The 19,301-nt window shown below is 34.2% G+C and overlaps 1 protein-coding gene across 3 annotated transcripts; it reads right to left on the reverse strand.

The window, feature by feature from the left end:
• Window positions 1-1,397: 1,397 nt before the first annotated feature.
• Window positions 1,398-18,105, reverse strand: LOC149728079 (G protein-activated inward rectifier potassium channel 4-like). 3 transcript variants are annotated; one of them, XM_089889079.1, is made up of 13 exons: window positions 17,827-18,105; window positions 14,998-15,353; window positions 11,074-11,235; window positions 10,528-10,716; window positions 9,604-9,694; window positions 6,707-6,811; window positions 5,931-6,043; window positions 4,605-4,755; window positions 4,106-4,232; window positions 2,566-2,663; window positions 2,345-2,449; window positions 1,973-2,070; window positions 1,398-1,887 (listed from the first exon to the last, which is right to left on the reverse strand). In XM_089889079.1, exons 1-13 carry the CDS (start codon window positions 17,914-17,916, stop codon window positions 1,560-1,562), a joined length of 2,013 nt encoding a protein of 670 aa, XP_089745205.1. In that variant the 5' UTR covers window positions 17,917-18,105; the 3' UTR covers window positions 1,398-1,559. The 3 variants fall into 3 exon arrangements, with proteins under 3 accessions (XP_089745205.1, XP_089745207.1, XP_089745206.1); XM_089889081.1 differs by lacking the exons at window positions 14,998-15,353; window positions 17,827-18,105 and adding exons at window positions 12,428-12,535; window positions 12,593-13,000; XM_089889080.1 differs by lacking the exons at window positions 14,998-15,353; window positions 17,827-18,105 and adding an exon at window positions 12,428-12,999.
• Window positions 18,106-19,301: the final 1,196 nt, after the last annotated feature.

Raw genomic sequence — 19,301 nt, forward strand, 5'->3', positions numbered from 1 at the left:
AAACCATTACTGTTGTTAAGATATAGCCTAACATTTGGTTTTAAATTAATAAGGTAGAGTATAGGGAAGATGGGTCACTTAATCACATATTGTCCAATATTTTCAAAATCAAAATAAGTGACGTTTTTTAAATGATACTACGAATTAGTACCATCATATCTTTACTATTTGACAACAGTTTAAAATATATATTAAAACACGAGAGAACTTCTTTATTAATTCGCCCAACAGGTGTAATTTTACCAATTCAAGAACACACATCAAGAAAAGACGGTACAGTCTAAAATCAGTGTAAATTTTGGTTAATAAATGACTTCTTTATTAGAAATAGACGTAAATGCCACAAAATAATATGAAACGCTTTCAAAATCTTTTATGTGAAATAGTTCTACATATTATTAACCTATAAAACTAGTTTAATGGTTCCCATTAGCAAATTACAAATTTTCATCGGTCTTACTACTTTAGCAAGCATTCTAAGTTAGCGTATTTTTTTACCAAATTTAAAAAAATCTTTATGAAGCTGTGATACCACTGTCGAATAATTCTGTAACATTGTTTTAAAAACTATAGAGGGGCAAAACAAAGAAGTTTAAACTCGATTTTCAGGGCGTACAAAACCATTTTCATGTTATATATAGCCTACGCCTGTTCGCAATAATAAACTTTTAATAATCCGTCGCCGTGGCTTAGTTGGTTAGCGCGCCTGCCTCTGACCCAGAGGCAATATATTCAAGGTACTACCATCGTGGGCGTGGGCAAGACACTGAACGACAATTGCTACAACCCAGTGGTCACTTGTGAGTTCCAAATTATCAGCATCAGCCAAATATAAAAAAAAAAAAAAATACTCCAAAATAATAATCATCCAAAAACTTAAATACACGGTAACTCGTAAGTCGGCATGCACGCAAGGATAAAGCAAGTTACACTCATAATTAACATAAATTTGTGTCCTATGTCCTAAGTGTCCTATTTTAACAGCACGTGTCGAACATTTATGTAACATATATTAATGTGGTGTAAGATGAAACACCTTAGGCACATTATATCCGAATATCGAGATCATGTTTTAAGCAAATAATAACGGTCGTCGAGAGGTTATGGTTTTATAATTCGTTGAATGTTCTTTGTTTACTACCAAATAGAACGAGAAAATTGAATGAAAAGGTGTCCCATCTCCCCCCATCCTACTATATCATAGAATGGGTACCCGTCAATGGAGATTCAAAAGTATCCTATCTTACCCCACCCCACTGTATCCAAAGCTGGTGTACAGAATTCGATAAATAACTTTTTATAACAAATATTAATACCCGTAACAATATTTCTTGGAAGAAGACTTTTTTTATTTCATAAATAAAACTAGTGAAATGTTAAAAGTTTACTAGAAAAGATCAAAACTCGATGCTTTGTGTAATATACACTAGGATCACGCAGGTGCCTAGCTGTGAAGTTTCAATTATTTATGTGATACAGTCAAGTTCACAATGGTATAGCTTTATTAATTTTAAAGAAACTTATACACGAAAATACGAAAACGAAATAAACGGCCTACGTTAGAACTCTAGATCATCTATTACATAATCATGGAATACACCGTTCGGAATATTCATTTGCGGTTTCCGCCTTGATGACAACGGTTCGTTACTGTTGCTAAGCAACGATTCTTTTGTCGGACTCTTGTCGTATGCTCGGTGTCGAGATATACCAAGTTTTGTCCGAGTACTTGTCCTGCCATTGGTTGGGCTCGTTTGAACATAATGTGGCAAGTTATTATTATTTTGGTTTTGGCTAACGAGTGCCGAGTCTTCATTTTTTTCTTCCCAGTTGTCACTGAGGCGATCTACTCTTTGAGACGAGTTACTCGCAGACAAAAATGAGTTACTAAAAAAAGTTGAAATTAATTTATCTAGAAATAAAATTTCATCATATAGGTACTTGTTTCACCTGACAATTTATTTGTTATTACCTGGTTTCCAGTACGGTAGGTTCCCTTGGAACAAGTTTCAAGCTTCGAGAAGATTGAACAATCATCGGTCGTGTACGAACCAACTGTTCACAAGAGTTCTGGTCATAAAAAATATTTAGTTTTGTGAAGAAATCTCAAATTAATCATAAAACAAACATGTAACATAAATTTGTATTTAAAAACTATTTTATAGCAACATAACTCGTTTTGACGACTGTTGTTTGGATGTCAACCCATGTAGATTTGCCTTTATCACCACCTTTGCAAGCGTTTTTAAAAAATGAATAAATTTATTTTATGTTCAAATTGGTCTTATAAAAATACAATCACCCAAAAAAGTAACATGTGATTACTCGTAAGATTTATTCATACCTCTTTCCCACCCTCTTGTGGCAGTTGTTTCATTAATTGTTGTTCTTTTGCACTAATGTCAGGAGTGTCAACTTCAAAGTGATCGTGAAAATTAGAATAATTAACCTGTAATTTATTGTTAAATTATTTGTTTGTAAACTGAAACTCGCAACTAATTTAAAAAACGCAGTCTAAATAATTACCAAAAAGTTGACAAATTTTGTAAATTTGAAATTTCTTACATCATAAAAACCTTTTTCCAACATTAGTACCGGCATAAAGCGTTGACCCCACATTACTTCATCCTCCACATAGGAGCTTCGAGCTTGGCAAGTCATTCCTGGAAAAATTTGTACGTTTGTGGTGTGTACTAAGCAGAGCAAGCGCAAGTTCTTTCGAACTATCGACCTTCTCCCCATTGATTGCATGTTGTGTACGCCAAGTAAAACAAGTCATGACAAGAAAATCAATCAGTAAGAATCAAAGGAAAAAATGCAAACTAAAATAAATGTCGACCGTGAAATTCTATCAAAGCATTAAAAATTTAGTAGGGGGGCGTGCGGATAGAGGACGCTTTCAACGCAATGTTGAAACGTTAATTTAAAGATGACGCATGAAAGGAACCAACTGAGACGATTGTATAAGTTACTTCAAGCTGAAATACTCAAATAACCAATTGATTGACTTGGCGTTAATAATTTGTAATTTTTATTTAAAACTTTTTTTTACTTTTTGAGTTTCGATCCGGTGAGAAATAAAAGAACATATATAGAATATTGACAGTGGGGTGTTAATGGTTCAGTGGATATTGATTTTATATAAAGAGTCCGAGTGGTCAAATTCGAGCATGAACAGAGCAGGGCTTTAATGAATACATAAATATGTTCATTTGTTTTCTGTGTTGGTGAGTAGGATACCTGAAGTTTTGGGCAGATTTGGCCCATTACCCCAACACAAATAACATACTTTTTATACCGAATGAGGAAACTAAATATAAGTACAGCATAAACAGTATATATGACACCAACACATGAAGTTTTACACAGTTTTCATTATCCCTTTAACATCTTTATTTTGGGGATGAAGGTAAGCTTAATTATCCGCATTAGTAGGGTTAAAATATTATCGTATTGCAACCAATACTTTACACTAATTTTTTTCTAAATGTATATAAACATGAAAGAAGCACCACTTTGTGCATGATTGCATAAATCTATTGTTTTTTACATTAAATAGTTTTAACGATAAAAGTTAATTTTAACACGCTCTGTTCTGATTGAAAGCAATACATTTAAGATTGAAGATAAATAAATGTAATTTTTTTCCTTGCATTACAGAAATTTTATAACATGAATGTTTTCTGTTTCACACACCATGTGCCAGATTACAAGTCACCACATGTACTTTTGCGTATTATTATGTTTTAATGTTGGCTAGCAAGTTAGACAACCCAAAAGTGGCCATTCGGTTGGGGCAATGGCCGCTAAGTGCTTACATGCCTCCAGAGGGAGGCACGCTAGCCACTGTACTACAGTGCCAAAAGATATATGTATATTATGCCAACTAGTTAACCAAAAATTATTCCTAGGGCTCAATCCTCAACAATTCTCAAATTAACCAAAAAAGATTCCGACATAATTGTGGCAAAAGTAATTACAATATTAAAAATTTACAAATGCGCTTGAAACTTGACCATTCACTAGTCAGTAAACAATCCTATATACTATAACTTAAAATAGATTAATTAAATATGACTTGGTAAAATATGTTGGATTTACTGACCTGTTGCTTCGACCATGCCTTCCAATATAACCACAATTTCAAATTCTTCTTCTTTCAGATCAGATTGGGACATGTTCCAAAAGGGTGACTTTTCGTCAATTACATGACAAATGATCAAAGGCGTCACCTGGAATTCCATTTGGATTAGAAAAACATTTACTATAAAAACACACAATCAAAAAATCTTCACAAATAGTTCTATTTATCGAAGAATTTGAAACCTTGCGTTAGAGTGACTACTCTTATTAGTCTGGCCCCATGTCACAAGGGTTAGCGCGTCTACCTCTAACATAGAGGTTATGGGTTCAAAGCTTGTCTCTGCTACCGTTGTGGTTGGATATGTCCTTACGCAAGACACTTAACAACAATTGCTCCAACTCAATGGTGACTAATGGATTGTTCAAATTTTCAGCCATACATGAAATAAAAAACTCCAAAAAAACTTTACCTACACAGTTACATAGGTGCGAGGGTAAATAAGTTACAACCATTCACTTACCAAGAAAAGTCGATCAGCACCAGTGGTGTAACCGACGTCTAGATCCGTTTGATCAAGAGCCATGAATTCGCCTTCTTGCGTTTGACGAGATTTTATTAACTTTGCGCGAATTTGAGCTTCGACAATATGAGAGTTTCTTAGGTCTCCGACCCTACAATTTGAATGCATATTTATGGGAAGTGAGCATTATCTTGTGTTAAACTTTACTACTTTGTATGAGCCCACTCATGCAATACTGTTGAGGTGATTACTGAATTATTTTCTGTTTTAGCTAAAGTTTTTTAAAAGATAACATGATGATGATTGTTTACTTTATGATTAACCATTGTGTGAGAACTGTATCATACATGAACAAAAGCAGGTAAGCAATGACCTTGTTATTGTAATGGTGTAAGTACTAAATAAAAAAATGGAAAAAGGTAAAAAATATTTTAAAAACAGGTACATGTATATATATAGTAGGGTAAGGGAAGATAGGACACCTATTCATTTTAATTTTTTGTCCTATTTGGTAGTAATCATTCAAAGAATTATAAAAACTTATCATCATTCCCATAAACCATTGTCAATTGTTTAACACGACCAGGGTATTTAAATCATATATAGGGTGTCCCGTCTTTTCCCACTCTACCTTATATATATATTTATATATATACCTGTTTTTAAATATCAGCGGGCACTTAAACCAGAAGCACCAGTATCATCACAGAATAAAGTATGAATGACAACTCAAAAAAAGTAGTGTTAAACAAAACTAGTACTGTTAGATCTCATTCAACTCACACAAAAAGTTGCAAAGACCATCTATTTAACCATTAAAATGAATTGCTTTAGTGACTCCTTTAAGATGCACCAATGATAATGTATGTTAAACATAGGTGCCTAACATGGGTATCAGGGTATGTAATATGCATGTCCTGGATTCATTTGTGATACCATATGTGAATATTTGGCACACACTACACATAGTAACAGAATAACTGAAAACAATGCACCAGTTAAAGTAGTGGTTCCCAAACTTTATTAACTCGCATACTTTTTTTTGATTCATGTACCCTTCTCTTACCACCTATATTACTAAAATCTCCTGGCCAAAAAGTTGGATCGCCCGATAATTTACGCAACACAAACTTGGCACTAACTTTCTTATAGTTGAGTTGCTCGCGTACCACTAGTGGTATGCGTACCACAGTATGGAAACCACTGAGTTAAAGGTAATGACTTGGGTCTATAGCCTAAAGAGCACCCTGGTTTTGCAAAATATACTTGGTAGTTGGTATTTATACCAATTTATTAACAAAACATAAAAAACATACAAAAACAAACCTAAACATAAGACACATTTTTCCATCCCTCAATGAAATGACAGATTTTTCGCTAAACATTAATGTTTCTGCACGTTTGTTTGGTTGGGAAATTTTAACGAACATACATCCAACCTAAATCATGCATAAAATCAAAGTATAAGAGGCAAGTTTAATTACTTTGATAAGAGTGTTAATGAACATGCTAACATCTAGATAAGCATGTATAATATTTAAGGCACACAACCTGCTCTACAACTAAAATAAATATTTTATGGGCGACTAAACCGTCTACCTGCTTTTTTATCTTATAAAAACATAGTGTGTAAATAAAAATAAAGACCCTGAATTTTATATTATATAAATATATATCCATGTTCAATTTAATAGCACTTTTATTTCTATAGCATTTTTTGTAACTTTTGTTCTTACTTTATCCTCCCGTGGTCGGAAAACGACAGTTCTTAAACACTGTGTTTTGTTTCATACACCTCGTGCCAGCTTAGGAGTTACCAAGTATGTTACTTAGAAAATGCTTATTTTCGGGGGGATCTTTTCATTTCTTTATGTGTGGCTAATAATTTGGACAACCCATTAGTAAACACTGGGTTGGAGCAATTGCTGTTATACGCCCACGATGATAACAATGAAAAGCCTTTATCAAACCGAAAACAAAGCATGTACTCGACCAATAACTGTTATGTTAGTGTAATAAAGTAGAACAAATTTGCTGATATTATGAGGTTGCCGACCACTTTGAACAGTTACTACTCTACCAGTATCACACTCAACACTTACCATAAATGCATCAACGATTGAACCAAATATACTTTGCACTATTAACAATATAATCGCTTCTGGACAAACATCTGTGATTGCTCTTGTCCCATACCCGATAGTTACCTGATAAAAGCCAAACTTCATTTTAGCACTATATTTTTATTGTATTAAAAAAGCATACCAGGAAAAATAAAACAATTGTATTTGGGTATAGATGATCAAATGTGATCTAAAGGTACCACCAAAGTTTCAAATAGAAACAGTTTAAGAACTAGAAATTTCGTCATTTCAAACTGTTTGTTTTTTAAAACTTTCGTGGTATTTTTAGATAACATTTAAGCATTTCTATAATTTTATTTATACACAAATTTGGAGTTTTTGTTGGTATACCCCTTTAAGTCAAAAGATATTTAATTAGTATTTCTGTAGCTCCAAACTGGATTCAATCATTGTAACTTTGAAATGTAAACCAACCAAACAACAAAGTGACACTTAGGTTTTAGAGGTTATGGGTTGTGGCAGTAAAGGTCTAGCTTTTGGGACATATGCGCTATATCACCGGGTGTTAAGGTGATATGGCAACCCCAACAGCCAATCTAACAACGTGGCCGCCATTCGAAGCAAAAGTGAATAAATAAAAAATTAAATATTGCCATTTTGTTAAAATATGGAACGTTAAAATCGTAAATATATTTAATAAATATTAAATAAAATGTAATAAATATTAAAAAACAGCAAAACATTATAATAAAGTATATTAGTTATAAGCTGACGTATTACACATGTGTTGTGATATAGGGGCATTTGTCAGCGTATAATTGGACCAGAGGAGGTCAGAATAATTTATTAAGCATGGTTTGAAATCTTATCTACAATATTTCATACACATCCCTTCAAAGTCAACTGTCGATTTATTTTGTCGCCACAAGATTGTTGGTTTTTAATTTTTCCAACATTTTTTTAACACAGTATGACTTTAACTTGCTTATACAATTGGGAAAGACCCAAATTAATTGCTAATCGTATGCAAACAATCAACTTGTCTCTTGGTATGTCAGAAATATACACAAGTTAGGCAATCGTTATTATGGTCATGGAGCTAATAATTTCCGTGTCAATCGCTACTACTTCGTGAAAAACAATCTACTTGGCTGAGAAAAACATAAAGATCGATTACGAAGATACATAAATTAATATCATGTTGCTTTTTTGACCAATGTGTTTTCGCCCAAAGGTGTTGCTCTACACAATAAAGTTAACATTTATAATGTATGTATGTATGTAACATACTTTATCCTCGCGTGGCCGGAAAACAAGTCGTTATAACACGGGTGTTCATACACCTCGTGTCAGCTTACGAGTTACTATGTATGTTACTTTGTGGGTGAATATTTTGTTTGGATTTTTTCATTTTTTTTATGTATGCCTAATAATTTGGACAACCCATTAGTGACCACTGGGTTAAGTGTCTTTCCCAAGGACACATATGCCCACAATGGTAGCAGCGACGAGCCTTGAACCCATTACCTCTTGGTTAGAGGCAGGCGCGCTAACCACTATGCCACGGCGTCGGACTAACTGTCTTGATTATTGGATGATATCATAAAGATTATTATGTCACATTTTTTCATGCTCCTATTTAACTGTTAGCATAGAATTTGTAGCTTTAAACTAATATTTTCTACTGTCTTGATTATTGGTGGGTGTGTTCTTGGTTGGGGAACTTTTATTGGCCCAACCAAAGTCTACAAGACATACTCGCATACCCCTTCTACTTTAATTTTACATTCAAATTCAACTGTACAATGCTGATAGGTTATCATCCAAACAATGGAAACAAAGGTGTTTGTTAAATATAATAAGCCTTCTAACTTATGTAAAACGTGAATCTCTAGTATGCTGTGGACCAACCAAGTCACTCGAGCCAAACAAAAAAAAAGAAATTACCTACAAAGTTACATTAGTGTTAACTTGTAAAGTATGCACAAAATTGTACATCTAGCCTATAAAAGTTGCCTTGTAACACATGGGAAAATAAGTGACATTCACACACCTCGTGCCCGCTGTGGGTAAATATTTTTGGATGTTTTCATATTGTTAAAAATACAGTTAACATCTTATATAACCCATAAAGCCACTGAGTTGAAGTAATTGCCGCTAAATGTTTTGTTAAAGGATACATACACCCACAAATCAGTAGGAGCAGCGACAAGCCGAAAATGTGCAACAACGCCAGTAAAAATGTTTAATTACATCAGGGGTAAAAAATATATTTATATCACAGCATAAACCTGACTTTAGATCGCAACAAACCTTTTTTACAACTTTTACAAATTACCACGTTTTATAAATAAATGTAACTTGCTTTATCCTTGTGTGGCCATAAAACGACAGTCGGTATCACACTGGTGTACTGTTTTGTACACCTTGTGCCAGATTATAAGTTACCACGTATGTCACTTTGTAGGCGAGTGGTTTTTTTATTTTTCGAATGGCTGACAATGTGAACAACCAATTAGCGAGCACTGGCTTAAAGTAATTGTCGTTAAGTGTCTTGCCAAAGGTCACATATGCCACAATGGTAGCAGCAATGAGTCTTGAACCCATAACCTCGCGCTAACCAACTGCGTCACAGGGCATACTTATATATAATAAAGGCAAATTTTACCCATTAACATAAAACGAATTTATGTAAAACCTGTCAAATTAAATTAGGGAATCTAGCATATTTTGTGCAAATATTACTAAAGTTAATGCAAATGTTAAAAACATTTTTTAGGCAAAAGGTAAAAACATTTACCTAAGGCATGTTCTGTTGTTTTAACAAGTCAATCGCAAAATGGGGTTGACATACCATTTTTAGACACGAGACATTTGCCTGTTGACCAGAAATATGTGAGAGCAATAGAGCATACCTGGGTTTCAATGGAGAAAAGAAAGGCTGACATAAAAGAATCAATGCCGATTACGCACACTTCGTCAGAGTTCATCTTGTCAAAGTCTCCCCTGTGAAAGGGCGCAAAATTATCTTAAAGAAAATCAATAAAATAACATGCAGTGAACCGCATACATCCCTTCTCTATAACTTGCGGTATTGCAGATAAGACTTCCCGGCAAAAAGGTACAAACGGCTAAATACAGCCATATAGTATTAATATCTAACTTTCCAACTTAAGCGCCTATAACAGTTTTTAGTTATACAGGCCATGCTTCAGTCATGGACAGTTAGGAATTTTTACAATAGCCCTAAATGTATAAGTATGAATATATATATTATATATATAGTACACTACTCTGGGGTAAGATGGGACACCTTTTTCATATAATATCAAAATATCCTAATCAAGTTTTAAACAATCAACATTCGTCTATGGGAGTCGTAAGAAAGCGGTTTTATAATTTTTTGATGTTCTTTCTTTACTAGGGTAACGGACTAACGGGAAACTAGATAGAAAAAGTGTCCCATCTTCCCCACATCACTATATATTATAAACCATGCCATGCCATTAAAATTGAAACCATAAACCAAGTTTGCCATATAGAACAATGAACTTTTTTTTCTTTCAAATAATACTAATTAAAACTTTAATTGATCTCTTTGGTTGCAGTTACGCAGATAAGAACAATGCATTAAATTAAAAAGAGGGGTATCACTCAATATGGATACATATTATAAAACCACATGTTTGTTAAATTAAACAAACAAGTTTATTGTTTAATGCGTATTCTTAAATTTGTCCATGATCCAAACTTCATAGTTGTGTTAATTTATGTGGTAAAAGACTGCAGTTGTTTACTTTTATATACATTTGTAATTACATTATTTCAAACACAGTTACCTGAGGAAAGACACAAACCACCATAGAAAAGCGAAAACAAGCCAAGTAAAAGTGTATGTGGCGACAAATATTGCAACGTTATATCTCCATTTGAGGTCAACAATTGACGTAAATAAATCGGCGAAATATCGTAGTCTGTCTTTAACGTTACCATGTCGTACATTGCAGTGACCCTTCTTTGTGACAAACCTATAGATCGAAGAGAATATATTTGTACAGCCTAATGCTAAGTGACAGAATCGGATATTATGCATGAACTGAGTAAAATGAGCTAATAATAAACCGGTATTTCTATATGGAGTATAATAGTTGCGTATAGTCTTTAGTCTGAACTCTGAAGTGAAGCTGAAGTATATAACATTAACGGATACAAAAATCATATTGTCCGAAACTTTTATCTTATTGTCTGGAAAACCCCTAAGTAAAGGTAACATATGTGATGACATCATTTCGGCATAGATACTCTAATGCGTATTAGAGTATTTATGATTTCAGTAAATTAAAATATGGATGTTTGAACTAAAACTAATTATAAATTCACGTCACCTGGTTTGTCGTCTCCTCTTCATCGGCCTCTGAAACGTTTTGGTAGAATATGTGTTAATGGTCCCCCCTTGATTGATTTGGGGAGAAGTAGCAGATATCTTATTTCCAAGGTCGTATGGTATATTTTGATGCGTTCGACGAAGCTTTTCCGGAAGCAGGGGTCTGAACAAAATAAACAATTACCTCATTAACATGTTTGCAGGGATATCATTTACGATACTTATAAATTTACTGTGAACGATCAATTTGTTCATATTAGAGTTGTGATGTTAAAGCATGTGTAAAGGGTTTTCTCAAAAGATCGATAACTCCTTTAAATGGGATTTTTATGATATTTACTCTAGGCGAACGCTATGGGTATAGCAGGTTTAATCGATTACTCTCTTTAAAAGGTATCCGGCGCCATTAAATCTCATTTGTCTCTAGTAACCCTTAAATGTGCTGCATGGAACGATTTATAGTTTATTACTAAACATATGGTGACCTAAAGATCATTTTTAACACTTTTTTAAGTATATTTCCCGGTTGTGTTTTTGACAATTAACAACGTTCTTTCAGAGTCGTGTGGCTATACAGTTATATAGTTATCTAAATATATTTGTTTACTATCGAAAGGTACGAGTAAGGAGAATGACACATGTCCCAACTTACCCCAGCCCACTGTAATATAGTTGCATCATAACACGACATATGATGAACTGGCCTTTAACCGAGGCAAAAATAACTTGCATTAATTCATTCATTCATTCAACCAATCATAACAAATTTCATATTTTAAAAAAATGTAAAATAGTAGAAGTCGCTCTATCTTTCCCAACAGTACTATAAAGTAGGGTGGGGAAAGATGGGACAGCTTTGGCAAATAAAACAATTAACAATGGTCTATGGGAGTTGTTAAAATACGGTTTTGGAATTCTTTGATTTTTTGTTTACTATCAAATGGGACGAGAAAATAAATAGAGTGAATAGGTGTTCCATCTTCCCCCACTCTACTATATGTATAGTCTATAATCATTTTTTATATCAAGCCGTTGTACTAATTTACGTATATCACATGTTTAATTTGATATCAATATCGATTCCGTTTCGGTTTCACCAACTCCAGGTGCTTCTACCAATACAATTCAATTTTATATTGATTAAAATATTTTATTTTTGTTTTATGGTTTAAAAGTTAGATCCTGTATTATTTTTGTTTCAATAAAAGCAATTTTCTAGTTATCAAATGTAACCATATATAGACTCTACCTTCCGTTGAACGGAAACATATTTAATAAGAAATATTTAAATGTTCGTTTCAACCATTACATTGTTATAAAAATATTTCCTTTAGTCTCTACATTGCTGTACTTACGGGTGTATACCATTCTCCTGTTGTTGGTGAACAGAGCGAATGTTTTCATTTTCAAATATTCCCAAACTGTTGTGGTTTTCTATCAAAACCATCTGTACTTCTCTCAATCTTTTTAACAAAACACCATAAGTTTGTGCAAAACACCAACGGAAACATATGACGTACAGGCCGTGAATTGAAACCAAAACGTCTTCTAGACCAAAAGAACAAGCAGATGGGAAATAAACTGCAAAGTTGATCTATGCATAATTCAGTGAACGTCGAGTTTAAGCGCTGAGCATATACGGTTTCCCAGTGTCTTGGATACAGCAATCGTCTTCAATCAAACTTACAGAAGCCTCCTAAATATCTACACAATCAGTTCAAAATCTTCTCATTTATTTGACTTAACCATACGCTTATTGATTTTCCTGTAGGTTGATCTTTAATTTAAACTCCGGTTGTTAGATATATATGTGTAGGCCTCTGCGTAATATTATACGGCACGAGTCATGGATACATTGTTTACTCTATAAGCTAGTGAAGTTTTAATTACGACCAAGGTCTAAACTATAAACTTTATAGTTTGTGTTATATAACTACGTGTATTTAAAATCTCATAGAATTACATTACTGGTTAAAAACTCTGCGCTTCTGCAGTCTGTATAAATTGAACACAAAGCAGACCTATAGGAGCAGGTTTACTAACTCAGCAACGACTGCCGTAAAACATAAATTATTAAGCAAAGACCAACGTGTAAGGGCCAGTCACATATTTAATTTTTATAATACTAAGAAAGCGCGGCGTGTATTTTACATCAAGTGGTGCTTACATAATATTTTCCAAAGGCGGAAACATATTTTACCCTATGTAATCTTGCATTTTAAATGGTAACTAGAAATAATAAGGCGAACACCATGAAAAGTACACAGTTGAAACGTAGCGTACTAGAAGAAAGCTTAGCTTGGAAATTAAACGAATTACCTTGACTGACAATTACGTGTGATCGATAAGGCAATATTTTCGCTGGCCAATCGCGAATTGGCCAAGCTTGGTCACCAAATACAAACTCTCGTGGGTGCATTGATGTAGTTATTTGACCACAGTGTTAAGTTTATTACCTAACGCCTCCCAAGTTTAAGCGAAAATCTCAACAGACTCCTTTCTTAAAGTGAAAACCAATATTTACAGAAGCATGATATTTCACAGTCAACAGTTATATATTCCTACTAGATAAACATAGTCTATACCTAGTATAAATCACAAGCAGCCACATTCTTACAAGCAAATCTATTTTTTGTATTATTTCCAACCTGATGTTGTTTATAAAACTGCCCCTGCTCTGTGAAGTGCCGAAACATTTTGAAACTTCAAGTTATTTATAAACGGTTTTTAACATGCGCTTCATATGCTTCCTTGGCGCTTACAAGGTCTTTTCCTGATAATCTTAACGCAATACAATGGTCCTCCATACACATTAAACAGGTCGCTTAACTTTCGCTTTTCCATTGGTGCGGAAAAAATCAATTCTTCCACTGTATTCGTTCGATGTTATCACAATTTAAAGAGCAGCTGCACTGCGTAGCTTACGTCAGCACACAATAGCCCACAACTCGTGTGTATACGAGTTTAAAAGCGACGTATATGACGAAGAGAACGACAGTATACAGCGAAAAGGAAACCATCAATTTGGGCTTGTCTGTTTTTTATAATTATTGATATTTTAAACTGTAAATTGTATTTTTACGAACTATTTTCATTGTCCACCGACACGTAAACTAATCATTTATTTCAATGTAAAAAGTATAGTGTTGTAGTAGGTTGGGGGAAGATGGGACACCTTTTCATTTTATTTTCTTATCCTATTTGGTAGTAAACAAAGAAAATGCAAAGAATTATAAAATGGAATTTTCACGACTCCCATAGACCGTTGTTAATTGTTCAAAACACGATCAAGGTATAGGGGTATTATGAGCTAAAGGCGTCCCATCCTACCCCACCCCACTATATTAAATAACGTGATAAACGGCTACCCATTTGCCAAAAGAGCCGTTATCCGTGACAACTTAGATAATTATGCACATGCTGTGTCGCACTTAATTCGAAATGGAAGATAGTATTGACAATAAAGATACCACAGCATATGTCAACAACATTACACATTTTGCTAAGTACAAATTGAACGATTAACCAAGCCCTAATTTGTACTGCATCGGCAGGCCTGAATTAATTATTCAGTTAGGTCAGGGCAAGATTCTTATTAGGGTCGATACCTCGATGCGCTTTCGTTTAGTTCGACCGATAGACCACCGACTTGGGTCTATTAGGGGATGATTAGCTTGCTTTATCCCATTGCATCATGTTATTAAACCACACGGTTTGTGTTTTGCGCAAGATAAATGAACGAGAACACGCGTTCTTACGCAAGCGCGGCACAAAATATTGAAAAAGAATTACTAATAATGACATTTCAAAACATTATTACAGAATTGAATAAGAATATTTAGGGATTTATTTTATTGTGTAAAGGTTTTTCAGCTGATTTTTTTCTAGATTAAGGCATAAAATTTACTCAGAAAATTTTACTCACTTTAAATCCGAGTCGCCAGTTTTGAACTTGGAAAGACTTGGATAAATCCGACCGTAGCAAGAGTTGGGAGAGTTACAGAAATCTCGTTGAATTTTTGCCGTTCTATGCTGGTTGGCTTCTCCGCTATTGTTTTGATTGACTTGTTTTAACGTATAAACTGGCTTAAGTGCGTCGACGTTCTGAGTATTTTCCTTTTGGTTTAATCCGTTTTGTGGGTGGATACTTTTTAAAGGTTTACACGTTGCTTCCTCGATGACTGACAACTGGATGTCTCTCGGAAATAGAAGCTCTGGACCTCCGTCGTTTTTTGCGAAGTTTATTGATCCTTCTCTCGAATCGCTTTGCTTATATTGAACCTAAAATAAAGATGGCGTAAAGGCGCTATCTTAATTACGCCTAAGCCAATTACACGGTGCTGGAGGCATTTAAATGCAAAGAACCAAGTACACATTTGATGATTATTTTTGTGATGCTCCATCCCATGGGAGGGATCGCGATTTCAAGGCACATTGATAAGGATAATGCGTTTATTAATGAGTCCAGTGGAGCGACGAATGAAGTGAACTTCAGTGAGGTCGATTTTAAATAGAGTGGTTTTTATAAACATTACATCATTGTAAACCATGCAATGATAAATCATTTCCTAAGACGTAAACATCTGATGTTTTTTCGCCAATATATAGGCTGTATACCGAAAGTATGGGGCAGATTGTGTTCTTTCAAACACAATATCAGTAGCACCAGAAACGCTGTAATTACAATATGACATATATACAATGTAAATCTATAACTTCATTTCGAATTTCGTCCTTCGAGTATGGATTATGCACGATGTTTCCATAGCAAATTATAAGTAAATCAAATATTGTCAACATAGTGGCCACGTTATGACGGGCTGTTATCGATCTTTGTTTTGTGGGCCGCACTCCGCCTATATATGCATAATGGATACCCATCAGTATATATATAGTAGGGTGGGGAAGATGGGACATAATTTCATTCTATTTGCTCTTCCTATTTAGTAAGCAAAGAACATTCAAAGAATTACAAAGCCGTATACCAACGACTCACCCAGACCGTGTTTAAATTAATTGTTTAAAACACGATCACTTTAAAAGACGACCCCATAACCTACTATACGTTAATACACATAATTATACTACACAAAAACCTGCAGTAAAGTTTGACTGAGATATATATATATATATGAGCGACGTTAAAAATAACTGTATACTAAAATATCATTTAAATGCGGTTTATGCGCAATTGCTGCAGTTGAATGTATCAGTAGATAAACACTGCAAACTATGGGTCTCTTCCATACTAACATACAACGACTGCACTAACAGTCGAGTTACATGGGTAAACTAGTTGTCCTTACACTTCGCTCGCAGCAACAAAACCACGCCGCCTCCCCGCCTTCGCCGAAACAATCAATGCCTATTAAACCATTGTACAGCGATTTCCGATGAACGCAGCCTGGTGACTTAGTGAATCGAAAATAATCAGTTAAAACGTAGTTAAAACGCAGATTAGTAAGAAATGTAAGAAATTATAAGATGTTCCTCCAAAATTAAACAAAACTATGGATTATTAATTTTCAATTTCTGTTTGGGACTATACAATAATGGTAAAACAAAAACAAACATTACAAACTATACTGATTCTTTTTTTTTGCAACTTAACGCTAACCAATGAATATACCGGTTTGTTATCAAACGCGTAATATATAACGCTGATGATATTTCATTAGATTAGATGTATATAAAGACGTAGTTTTTTTATATTTAGACAATTTATGACAGATCAGTGTCTGACTTCGCATTAAGACCTGAAAGTGCAAAAAAGTGAAAGTGTATCATCACTTGAACTTTGTTTTCCGATATTGTTTAATGAGCCAGAGAGTGAAATTAAATGCTCTTAATTGTTTTACACAAATCCAATGATTAAACATCACTCATTGGCGCCACATAGCTGAATAAAAAAGCTACTTTTTCGTTGGTTCTACATTTAAGGGAAAAGTGCATATATAGTAGGGTGGGGGAAGATAGGACACCTTTAACACAGAGTATTCAAATATCCTGATCAGAAAGATCACAAGCAGAAAGTGTTTCTCATCATTTAGCTTAATTTATCTTCAAGTGCATGTCACTAAATATCGAGTATATTTTCCAAAAAAATCATTTTACGTATGCAGTAGTAGGTATATAGTGGGGTGGAGGAAGATGGGACATCTTTAGCACATAATATCCAAATATCGTGATCGTGTTTTAAACAATTAATAACAGTCGTGAGAAAACGGTTTTATACTTCTTGGATTTTTCTTTGTTAACTATACCAAATGAGGCGAGAAAATAGAATAAACAGGTGTCCCATCTTCTCCCACTTTACTATACATTAGTATACCATGCATAACTCACTTGCTATTAATTGCTCGTTTTACACAATAGAGTATTTTAACTTTGGGCGTCAAATCGTTATCGAGTATTTCTGGCCAAATTGGTTACAGATAGACGTTAATTATAAAGTGGACAAACTACTATAACCTTGTCTTGGAGTGACAAACTGACTACGGATAAGTTGGTGTATTGGATTTAAGTCAAATTCCCGTTGTATTGACTTTAAGTATAAAATGAGATGTATATCCGTGACATCACCGCTGGTGCAAAAATAGGTTTTCTTCCACAATCAGATGGGAAAATAGAGAATAAAATAAGATTTTATTTTTTTTTACTATGCCCCACCCTACTATACATTTAAACATTTTGAGCATCGATTTTGTTTTGATGATTCTAGCTATTTATATCCATAATAGCGAATACTACTCACGGTTGTTTCATTTTTCTTTGTGGCATCTTTGTCGCTAATTCTGTTTTTCGTTTGTTCAGTTGAATCTTCTGCTGGTTCAGTAATAGACATAGTTATTGTAATACACCAGCACCGCTTGCAACTTCTATTATTCCGTCACAACGAGCGCAGCGAAGCGTTTCGTGCTTCATATTATTTCCAACAGTTCAATGAAAATGGCCACCTAGCCTAATCTACGACTTACTATTTACTCATTATGATAATCAAGTTTTGGTAATTTAACAAGTCTGGGGAAAACGTGATAATTTATTTAATTTTGGTACAGTAAAGTGGGGGAAGATGGGACACCTTTTAACTCTATTTTCTCGTCCCATTTCATAGTAAACAAAGAGCATTCAAATATTTATAAAACTATAACCTCACGACTCTTACAGGCCGTTGTTATAGTTTAAAACACGATCAGGATATTTACACTTTATGTGCTAAAGGTGACCCATCTTTCCCCACCCTACTATATAACGTAATAAAGACTTCAAATCTGTTGATTAAAATCAAAATATTTCGAGGTATTGATTGTTACGTTTCTGTTGATCATTAAAGTTGAGTCCAAAGAACTGATTACAAAGTTGAAATTCTACATAGAACAATATGATCGTTGAACTGATAGGCGATTGCAATTACCGGTTACGTCGAACAACTGGTGTCTGGCTGTGGTCGTTGATCATGCGCGTATCAGAGTCGAAGAAACGCAGTGTACTAGTAGTCCAATGCAGGTATTGTGTGTTCGAAAAGGGCATGTTTTCTATAACTTTGCCTCAGACTGACAGCGTACATAAACGATTTTACAAAAGTAAAACCTCCGGGCTATAACTTGGCTTCGCAGCTATAGCTTCGGTTGCTTATCTGTTTTGTGGTGAGATCTGTATATGAGTTACGTAGAGAAACGAGCGACAATACACGTGACCATGATGTAACACAAACTTTAACAGTATACAAAGTACGACGCTTCTAAAACATTGCACTGAAGTAAGAAATTCGACGTCAAATTACACGACGGGTTGTTACGTGGACCATATTCATTACAATGCGCTACAGTTACCTCCCTGTATATGCTAAAAGAAAAATATTCGAGGTATTTTGTTTTTCTTATGAATTCAAGGTTCATTTACTTGTCACGCTTGAGCAAGAGTACAAAATACTTCGGTGATTCCAGCATAAAGTATACAGAATGACAATTTTACTGGTCATTGTCGCCACGCAAGAAAAAAACAAGTGACATTTATTCATGATCGAGCTCGAGAAGTAAAAAAAGGTCATTTGGCCTTTTATATCTTTAGATTTCTATGTTTAAAACACAAACATAATTTAAAAGTAATCCAAAATGAAGAAGATAAGGAAAACTGATTTGTAGCCCGCAACTGCCAAACTAAAAGTTAAAAAAAACATTAATTTCCATGTTCGTATGGTCTTTGCCTTAGATCAATGACTGACTTTCA

This window comes from Ciona robusta, chromosome 11, assembly GCF_009617815.1.
Source record: "Ciona robusta chromosome 11, ASM961781v2".
Classification (NCBI taxonomy): Eukaryota; Metazoa; Chordata; class Ascidiacea; order Phlebobranchia; family Cionidae; genus Ciona; species Ciona robusta.